At 40.2% G+C, this 11,024-nt stretch overlaps 1 protein-coding gene across 1 annotated transcript; it reads left to right on the forward strand.

Moving 5' to 3' along the window:
* Positions 1-2,720: 2,720 nt before the first annotated feature.
* On the forward strand, positions 2,721-10,745 carry LOC126262775 (ejaculatory bulb-specific protein 3-like). The gene is made up of 2 exons (XM_049959590.1): positions 2,721-2,949; positions 10,484-10,745. The coding sequence occupies exons 1-2, from the start codon at positions 2,760-2,762 to the stop codon at positions 10,666-10,668; spliced, it is 375 nt and encodes a 124-aa protein (XP_049815547.1). The 5' UTR covers positions 2,721-2,759; the 3' UTR covers positions 10,669-10,745.
* The last annotated feature ends 279 nt before the right edge of the window (positions 10,746-11,024 follow it).

Genomic DNA, 11,024 nt, shown 5'->3' on the forward strand with positions numbered 1-11,024 from the left:
TATGTAAAAGGAAGGTAACTGTGAAGAAATCTTGAGCAACCGATAAAATACTTCAACAGGTCAACAAAAGAAGAAAGTACAGAAAGGTTTAGGGAAAGAGAGGAATACGGCAATATAATTCAATAACGAATGAAATAAAAAGTAAGTGCAGATCAACCAAGGCGGTATGGTTGCAGGAAAGATGCGAAGAATCCGAAAAAGCTATGGTTGCAGGAAGGAGTGGAGAAAACGGAAAAAGAAATTATTCTCAGAAGAACTGATTCAGAAATTTTTGTTTTGCATTTTATTTATTTTTATTTTTTATATTTTTGGGTCATTTCTCTTCTAACTCTTTTGCGTTAACTATTCATGCCAGAATATCACTTGCACCCTTCGTCCTCAATTATTTGTTAGCTGTATTTCAATCTCTGTCTTCGCCTATAGTTTTACTGACATATGTCCTAACAATCTTGTATCTTAGCGAACATCAACCGCGCCTCATCATTCCTTGTACTTCAGTATCTCACTTCTTTTCGCATTGATTCTTCCAGATGATTCTCCTCAATTTCACGCTACTCTAGATGTCACTAAATTGTGATCTGAATGCTTTTCTGCACTTTGGAAAGCCTTCCTGCCCAGTATCTGATTTCGGAAGCCCTGGCTGACCATGACCAGCTGAAAAGCTCCGTGGGGCCGGATTCTTGAACAGAGTATTCACTGTTACCATCAGAAATTTATTACAAACCTTAATTCTTCTTCCTACTCTTTCATTCCTACAGCCAAATCCATTTTTCCCGTAACCCTTATTCTACTCCTTCCCCAACCAACGCGTTCCAATCCTCCATGATTTTTATTATTTTTTATCTCCGTTTACATACCGAGTTAAATGTTTAGTATGCTCCTCTTCTTAGCCTTTTGATGGGTTGCTTGTGACGTTGACATATATACCTGAAATATTCGCTGTCTAATGAAATTAGAACAAATATATCACTGAATTGTTTACTGTAGCACACGCTACGCCCTACTTTCCTATTCATATCGAATCCTGCTCCCGTTACATCGTTTTCTGCTGCTATTGATATTACCCTATATTTGTCTGCCAGAAATTCTTATCTTGTTTCCATATCACTTCGCTGACCCCCACTTGATCTACACTGAGCTTTTGCATTTCCTTTTTAGCTTTTCTATCTTTCCAACTATTTTTATACTTCTAACATTTCATTCTCCATTTGGTAAAACGTTATCCAGTCGCTGGTTATTAAATCTCTTTCTCATATTCACCTACCACTTACAGTCCCCTCCGAGAAATTCCACTGGGGAACTAATCTGGAATCTTTTGGCAAAGGAGAGATCATCATGACACTTCAGTTACAGACCACGTATCCTATGATACGCATTATGTCGTTAAGTCAGCTAGTTCCATGCCTTTGCAGTTCTCAGCCGTTGATCATTGGGCATTTTTCCGACTTTTAGGAGCAGTGTACCTCCCTAAGGGCAAGTGAGTGCTCCCAACCTCTATCCGTTACTCCACCCTCTTTGACAAGGCTGTTGGCAGAAAATGGATAACTTCTTTACGTCGGGAGTTCGTTTTATTCAAAATTTAAGCAGTGAGGAGGTTCGAACCCTTTGCCCAGTACGTTTCCTTTGATTTTTTTATTAGTAGCCAGAGACGTTACCCTAGTCCATGGACGACGGGACTTCAGGAGAGGAAATAAGAGGTTTTCTGAACTCAATTTCCTGTCACATCTCTTCTTTTGTTCGATGAGTGACGATATGTAGAGCCAAACACTGAACTGCTTGGAAAAGTGAACCGAGCTGGTTAGATAATGGGAAGTGACTTTAATGTACACGTACCTATACATTATGCATTTGGCACAATGAGTTCATCTCCAGAATGTTCCAAATGAACTATGCTTTCCTCTTATTTCTCTATTACACTCGAATAAAACTAGAACGACTAGAACATTCGAACAGTGTGGTCTGATAGTGCAATTGAATTGTTTCAATTGTTTTAAACATAAAAATTCCAACATGGGATTTCAACCATTCAAAAGCAAATAATGTAATGAAGTAATAAAAAAACTCGCAGGAACTTGAGTTTGATCAAGCTTTTACGAGACAATTAATTCGTTAGTTTCGCTAGTGCCTTTGCTATTTGCGTTTATGAGACAAGCTTTAAAAAAAGTGGATTATTTAATAGATCTCTTACGTTAAACACCATCGAAAATTACGTAACTGCAGCAACTCCTCGGAAGTGACACACCATTGTGACATAAAGTAGTAAAATTTTAACGAATCATCTGACTTCGCTGATGCAAGCTGAAATTCATACGAAGTTTGTGGATATTGCAGCTACTACTAATTCTTGCTGTTGTGTGGTCTTGGCATGCAGAATGCGATAGCAGATTACCCACTGATGACGGCATCTAGCCAGGCGTTTCCATAATTTAGTGGAACTGGTTTATAATGCAGTCAGCAATGTCGGGCAGTTATGTTGTGCAGATACGTCAGCAGCTTGTAAGTGGCGCTGTAATATTGCCAAGTAGGGGAGGGAGTGGGGGGAGAATACTGAAGGAGCAGGAAATGAGGGAGGAATGGAAGGGAGAGGAGAAGCAGAAGAGGAGAGGACACGTTCCACCACACTCTGCGCCCACCTACCATCTCTCTCTTTCTGCGTCTCTCTCGCTCTCGCGTGTGTGTGTGTGTGTGTGACGGACGGCTTATAAAGAGCAGCAGCGGCTCCAAGTCCGTGGACTCGCTCTTGCACGCAACGCTCAGACATGCAGGCCCTCACCCTTGTTCTCGTGGCCCTGGCGGCCGTGGTCGCGTCGGCAGCGGCTTACACCACCAAGTACGATAACATCGACTTGGACGAGATTCTGAACAACGAGCGCCTTCTCAAGAAGTACCACGAGTGTATCGTCTCCGACGCCGACAGCAGCTGCACTCCAGACGGCAAGGAACTCAAAGGTGACTAGAGTGTTGTAATAGCGCTCTCCCATGTCTACGATACTGCATTATTAACTACAATTGGGTGTTCCGCGGGGTTAGATCTCTGGTCCATTTGTCTATGTATATCTTTTTTTGATCTCTATTAACGCTCTGCAGTTTCATATCAATAGGCATTTCTGCAGTTGACGCTCATGCTGTTGGTAGACCACGCGAAGAAAAGTAGTGCTAGACGGCCAAATTAATTTAGCACTTTGCCAGAATGTGCTGGGAGCAAAGGAATAGGCCGACTTCCTTTCTTCGATTCCAGCACACCTCGAGCATAGTATAAAGTTATATTGCACTTACGGTACATGTCTATTCTAAAAGTTGTTAAGGGGGATAGGACGTCAAACGTGCCGACTTGGAGCAGGAGAGTCACCACAGGACATTTTAATTTCCACTGTCTATACTTTTACAAATAAATTCATAAAACTTTGTCAGCATGACCAGGAAGGATTCACAATTCACACTCATAGCAGTGGAAGTTCGAAAACATAACGAAGTAATTTTTTTACATGTGAAATTTCATCATTTTTTCACTTACTAATTGCAGCATTTGTTGCTACAGGTACACTTTTCTTCATAAGTAAGCGAGATGGTTCGATGAATTTTTCACAGCACACAAACCATACTTAAAGGTGTATGAAACTCGAGAATTTCCCAAATCTATTAAAACTGTAGTAAAAATTGAGGTAATCAACTACAAAATATGTGTTTTTTCTAAATATGAAGTTTAAAATACAACAGATCATTCGTTTGTTCATAAATTAAATAAATTCTAGAGTTTCATACACCTGTAAGTATGGTATGTATGGTGTGCAAAAATCATCGAAGGATCTCTCTAACTTATGAATAAAAGTGTACCTATAGCAACAAATGCAGCCATTAGTAAGTGAAAAAAAATCATGAAATTTCACACGTAAAAAAATTTATTTTGTTATGTTTTCGAACTTCCACTGAAATGAGTGTGAATCCCGAATCCTTCCTGGTGATGCTGACAAAGTTTTATGAATTTATTTGTGAAAGTATAGACACTGGAAATTAAAATGACCTGTGATGCCTCTCCTGCTCCAAGACGGCCCGTTTGACGTCCTACACCCCTCAACTTGTTTTGGAAAAATATGTTGGCTTCGCACTTTCTGACAACTCTTCACCTTAATTTTGAAAGTTTTCGTGATCTGATGTGAGGTCCCGACTGCTTTCAACTTCAAGGGTAAATTGTAGGCTCAGCCATACACAGTAAACAATTACTAAACCAACGTTTTAGGGAAGTATTTACCTTTATCACCAGAAGTACCTACATACAAAAATCTCTATTCCCTGGAATATATTTATAATCGTTTATCCAGTAATCTACATTTACATCTGCATGATTACTTTGCAATTCGCAATATAGTGCCTGACAGAGGGGTCACCGAACCACCTTCCAGCCATTTCTCTACAGCTCCACTCTCGAACAGAGCGCTGGAAAAAATGAACACTTAAATCTTTCTGTTCTAGCTCCGATTTCTCTTATTTCATTAGCATCATTTTTTCAATTCGGAGGAGAAAGTCGGTGACTGAAATTTCGTGAAAACATCCTGCCGCAACGAAAAAAGGCATTTTTTCATGATTGCCACCTCAACTCTTGTATCCTATCCGTGACAGTCTCTCCCCTATTTCGCGACAGGCCAAATGAGCTGCCCTTCTTTGAACTTTCTGGATGTACTTCATCAAACTTATCTCGTGCTGTACCACACTTCGCAGCAGTACTGCAGAAGAGGGCGGACAAGCGCAGCGCAGGCAGTCTCTTCAGTAGACATGCTGCAATAAATCGCAGTCTTGGTTCGCTTTCTCCAGAACATTATCCTTGTGATGGTACTAATTTAAGTTATTCATAATTGTGATAACTAGGTATTTAATTAAATTCATAGCCTTTAGAATCGTATGTTCTATCGAGTAACCGAAATTTACCAGAATCCTTTTAGTACTTACGTTGATGACTTCACACTATTCATTGTTTAGAATCAATTGTCACGTTGTGCACCATACAGATATCTTGTCTAAATCATTTTACTATTGGTTTTGATCATCTAACGTATTTATGAGTCGGTAAAGGACAGCATTATCAGCAAAAAATGTAAGAGGGCTGCTCAGATTGTCTCCTAAATCGTTTGTATAGATTAGGAACAGCAGAGGGCATACAAAAATTCCTTGGCCAACGCCAGATATCACTTGTATTTTACCCGATGACTTTCCGTCAGTTACTATGGACTGTGACGTTGCTGACAGGATATCACGCGAAGTGCTCGTAGTACTCTCATTGATGTATAAAAGGTAAAAGTTACAAAAACGTGTAACAGTTAATAAAAATTTCGTGATAACTTCCCTTGTATTTAGTTCCTCTTCTTACAACGTAGCAGTATCTGGTGGAGGCGAACATGAATTTGTAACAGTGGATCACAACTAACGTTCACGCTCAGCATTTGCTCGTCTATTTTTGCTGAAACAAAGGTGCTTATTGGCTACATTTTAAGAAGATTGCATAGTTGTAATGGAGCTGAACACGAAATATTTATTGACTTTCACGTGTTTTTATCATTTTTTTTTTTACGTTAATGAAAGTACACTGAGGACTTGTGAACGAGCATTTGTAAATGTATTCCATGCAGTGAAGATTCTTTTGTGTGAATATTTCTGATGGTTATGCCTACGAAACGCGTCAGATTAGTGCTTTAACACTGAGTGTGTCTGATCCTACACTTCAGCTTTCATTTCACTTCAGCTTTCAAGAATACAGCACCTTCGCTTACTATAGTGTACCAACAAAGTAGGTTTAAGGTCTTGTGCTTAAATACTGGTGAAGGCTTAAACCGTAAAGACAGTGTTTTAGACCTATTACAACTTTTCGCCTCAGATGCTTTTGCCATAAGACTGACGCTGTTAATGGAGACATAAAAATCGGCTAACTTTTTAATCATTTGTTGCTGTCCTAGAAGGTAACGTTTTAAATTAATACCTACCTTAAAGAAAAGTAATCGTTAAATGAACAAAAATTAACAGTAATTAAGTGTGGAGTTTATGAAATGTGTATTTTGTCGGCAACAGTTAAAGCGGTGGTAATGTTAGCCACATCCTCAGACTGCATTTACTAGCTGATTAAATCTATTGTAGACAATCAAACGATTATGAGTACAATAGTGGTGTTTACTAACATAGCACTCGGTGGGGAACATCATCTGCACGCTCTTGTACTCAAATTTCCTCCGGTACCAAACAGATGTATACCACGTTAAGACAGCTTATACAGGAAAATCAAACTTCCAATAGACAATAGAAACGCTTTCAAATGCAGATTAGAGATAGTTCTGCGGCATCTCGAAAGATGCATCGAATGATGCTCAACAGTTGTGCTGTATTTCAGCGAAGGATCTGTTCATCACCTGCAGGTGATAATGTTGGTACAGCGTTAATTGTCATAGGGAGAGACAAGTGGGCGAGACAGTGGTCCATTACCAGATCACTCTGATGACGCCGTCATCGCTAGAATGACCATGGGGTGGGCTATCCCGCCATTGATGTAGTCCTGAAGTACTGACTTCTCTGTTGTCTTGAGGCCGCATGCTCTCTAGCCTTCTAGATTTTAGACTGGTCAGTGCCGCGTTTCTCCTTCCTGAGACTTATCACTAATAATTAAAATCATCGATTGAAGACAATGAAGAAGTGCTTCGGCGAAATTTATATAGTTTCAGCTACAACATTTGATGGAAGTCGATAGAGCCTTAGCAGTATGTAACATATCAGGAGAGCATCAAACGTGATAGAAAAATTATTTCTCCTGGTAAACGGTCATCGTGTTGCTGTAGCAGACAATCCTTGTGTAGAACTATGTCCCCTGCGATGTATGGCCAGCCCTATCTTATATGACTAGCTCCGTTGTATCCGCCTAGCACATATGACGTTTTCAAAAAGAAACGTTCCATGCCCAAAGATTTATCGTAAATATGATTAACTGACGAGATATGTAACTATCTGCATACTTTCCAAGTACAATCTATGTCATCTTTAATGCACAACTGATTCGAAACGTGCCATGGAGCACTAATTTAGTGGTGTATGAGGGAAAGCGTTTGGACAACATCTATTATTTACATTTGCGAAGTAGTATATGTATTTTATACAAAGCAAAACGTATTCCCGAAGAATGCCAAAATAATCAAGGACCTGATGAACCACGTGAAGTTCTCCAGAAAGTAATTTTACATACATGTATAAAGAATAGCTGTGTTATTGGCATTTATAACAGACAAAATTCTGTGCCCTTTCCTTGTTCTTATGTTTACGCAGAGGCGTCTTTCTCCCGATTCACTAGATTTTCGTCGCCCAAATAACATATCTTTACTTTAATGCAGTCTTTGCGTGCGACTCATTTCCTAAAAAATTAACACTGTGTGCTCTCACCACATCGTTTCTACTCTTTTTTTCTTGTTATCGTCAGCGTACCTTGTTTTATCGTTATTCAGTCGTTCATGATTTCATCTGCTCTTCCGAACATATCTGAACCATCTAAAGAGTTATATTTCAGTTCATTATGGGCCTTCTTCTTTGAAGACCAGTTTTCTTATCCATACACTCACACTAACAAAAAAACTGTCATCACATTGCGAAATTTGATTCGAATCTCTTTTTCTCGTTCCCTCTTTTACAGTCATGTCGTCTATCTTCCAGTAGGTGTTAGACTTCCATGTCAGAACATTGGAAATAACGTTATCCCGTCAATAACGCACTTCCCTGGGCCTTATCACCCACAGCAACGCAGACACTGACTTGAAAAGCGCTCAGTAAATTCATAAACGATGATGAATTACCCTACTCACTAACCGAAAAAAAGGGCCAGATATGCATGAAGAGCAGTCATTTTCACTCAAATCGTGCAGTTAGTGCTGGGCAGATATCTTATTGCCTACAATTTCTATTCCATAAGCTGTCAGTTGATAAGTTATGTAGCTGTATCTCTTGAAGGCAGTGACAGTTCCTGAGAATGTCTTCAGAAATTCTTGTTTGAACGTGCCATATTCTTCCCTTACCGGGAATGTCGTCATGAACTCTAGGGCCTGTAAGATAGTACACTTATGGCTTAAACCGAGATGATACTGTTCCAGGAGTACATAAAATCTGTAATGTCATCTGGTCGTTACTCGATGTCCTAGATACTACCTGTTGTCTATGAAAATTGACAACTATTTCTAATAGCGCTGCTTACTGGAAGTCAGACAGAAAACAGATGTCCACTTTCAGGCTGAATGGACAACTGTTTTAACCTTGCAGACCAACGTTTCAAATACTGACCTAGTTTTACGGCTTATAACGGATGTGACTTTGAGTTTAATCGAGTTCCATAACGCTGAGACTGCATGTGACCGTTAGATTTATTTATAACACGTGTTCAAAGTGTAACGAAACTGTGAAGTATGCTACCTTGATGTTGCTCTTACTGTTAATTTTAGACTGTAGAGATATATACCAGGCACGGTCCTTTTCGAGGTGGTAGGCGCCTGCCTCACTTAAACCATTAAACTGGCTAGACCATCCAATCATAGATCCAATGTCAGTTAAACGTTGCGTCCGAACCTCAGCTTGGGGTCTGAACCCAGTCGATAGATTTCTTCTATCACTTATTCTGTCTTCCGCCTCTGTTAGTGATTTGTGCGTACTGCTCATTTAGTTTTTCTTTGAGACTTATTCAGTTTTCTTATCTGCTCAGATTAACTTGATGATCATATAATACAAAATTAATAAACGTGATAAAGATGATCTTAGGGATTGCACGGATTCAAGACAAGCATGGGAACTATCGCAGCCGGCCGGGGGGCCGAGCGGTTCTAGGCGCTACAGTCTGGAATCACGCGAACGCTACGGTCGCAGGTTCGAATTCTGCCTCGGGCATGGACGTGTGTGATGTCATTAGGTTAGATAAGTTTAAGTAGTTCTAAGTTCTAGGGGACTGATGACCTCAGAAGTTGAGTCCCATAGTGCTCAGAGCCATTTGAACCATTTTTGAACTATCGCACAATCTGCACAATAGCTTATTCATCCAAGATGCTGACGTGGATAATAAACAGAATAATAGAAAAGAAAGTCGAGGAGCTGTTAGATGGCGATCAGTATGGCTTTCAGAAAGATAAACGCGCCACAAAAGTAGTTCTGACGCTACGGTTGATAATGGTGGGAAGTCTTAAGAAAAGTAGTGAGACTTTCATAGTATTTATCAACATAGAAAAAGCTTTCGGTAATGTAAAATGTTGGAAGGCGTTCAAAATTATGAGGAAAATTGGAGTAAGCTGTAGGTATTACATAGATATTTTGCTTATTCGCGTTACCGAAGGTCTTTTATTTCGTGAGCAGGTTATCACTCAACTGTCTCTCTGCTAAGACGTGCAGTTTTGCTTGCGAATAGTTGAGATGGGCAATTTACATGCCAATCACATTTTCGTCTGGTTTTGATGTTTATGCTCTTCCCTAATAATTCGTGAAGCCACGTCTTAGTCCACTTCGAATTTCTTTTAAGCTCATCTTTTCGATTCGCCTCCTGGGATCTTCTTCTGGCCCTCACGGGTGTCGCTGGGTTCAGGGACACAGGTGAAATCCTGAAGATGATCCAGGGAGAGGAATCGAAACGTCGACCATAGAAGAAGTTTCAAGACGAGTGTGACGCTGCCTAACGACAAAGATACTGTAACCGTACCGTTAAGTCTGTTACTTGTCTGAATAGTATTTTCGATGGAGTTGCAGAGATTACCATGAATTTTATCTGCTTACACAGTGCAGTAAGGATATTTTTAAAGAACCAGGTCACTGAGATTGTTGCGACGTACGGAAGTACACTCACTGTCACAATTGTGAGTTCTTTGGTTTGCTGCAGTAGGAGACTGAGTAGAACTATAACATATAAAACGTTAGTTCATATTATTACAATATAGAGATCAAGATGTACTTAACTTTTACACAATCCATTTTCACAGGAATGTTCTGAGTATTTACAACTGTCTCTGAATCTTAAACTATCACTTGATATAGACAAATTTTCATTACTCTCATGTGAAGAATAACTGACATAATATTCATATAATGTTCTGCCTGAAACATTTAATACACTGGTGGCCCATCTAAGACTATGGTGTCATCTTGATCTTTGATTGAGTACTGTGGCGAGCATTCCTCTGCTCAGCCGTAAGTAGACGAGCCGTTGTGATGGCGTGGAGGAGTTTCAGGACGCGTGGCTATGCCGCAGTTTGTCATTGGTCGGTGCGGCATACAGCGGCTATTCTATGGTGCCAACCTTACTTTGGCACCCTGCTCTTTGGACGACACCACGAAGATAAACCAACGTTTCGTTTATAAATTTTGAGTTACTATTTCTAATTTTCGACGTAATTTAGTATTATCGTCATATAGTAAATTTACAAATCCTGTAAGAGGTTTTGTGCAACATGTTGGATAACGACAAGCGTGTGCACCTTTCTGTGTGTTTCAGCGACCATCCCCGACGCTCTGGTGACTGACTGCAGCAAATGCAACGAGAAGCAGAAGGAGGGCGCCAACAAGGTGATCAGGTTCCTCATCCAGAAGAGGGACGACCTCTGGAAGCCTCTGCAGGCCAAGTACGACCCCGAGGGAACCTACATTGGCAAACATCCAGAGCTGCTCAAACCTGAATGAACCCAATTATCAGTCTGTTAAACTAGTGTCGTCCTTGTTCTTCAAATAAATCGTTATCTTACAGTTAATACAGTTAACCATGTGCTATAATTTTATTCCCTTATCCTCCCCCCCCCCCTCCTGCCACCTCCAACAACGTTGCAGATTTGGAGTACGTTATTTGGCAGGTCGAGGTAGCGCGGTGGTTAAGATTTTTGGCTGGATTTGGGGACGACCACAGATCAAATCACTGTCCAGCCATCATGGTTTAAAGTTTACGATGGTTTCCCCAAATAGTCAGCCGAATACTTTGGCGTGGAATACATATGCTCGTCACTTACATATAGCATTCAAGGAAGAAAATACACGTACGTGTC

This window comes from Schistocerca nitens, chromosome 6, assembly GCF_023898315.1.
Source record: "Schistocerca nitens isolate TAMUIC-IGC-003100 chromosome 6, iqSchNite1.1, whole genome shotgun sequence".
In the NCBI taxonomy this organism is placed as follows: Eukaryota; Metazoa; Arthropoda; class Insecta; order Orthoptera; family Acrididae; genus Schistocerca; species Schistocerca nitens.

What these genes read in the sequence shown, in the direction of transcription:
- LOC126262775 (XM_049959590.1), top strand. Translation starts at nt 2,760, where the DNA reads ATGCAGGCCCTCACCCTTGTTCTCGTGGCCCTGGCGGCCGTGGTCGCG. An exon ending in AGACGGCAAGGAACTCAAAG is followed by an intron (nt 2,950 to 10,483) that starts GTGACTAGAGTG and finishes TGTGTGTTTCAG; the next exon opens with CGACCATCCCCGACGCTCTG.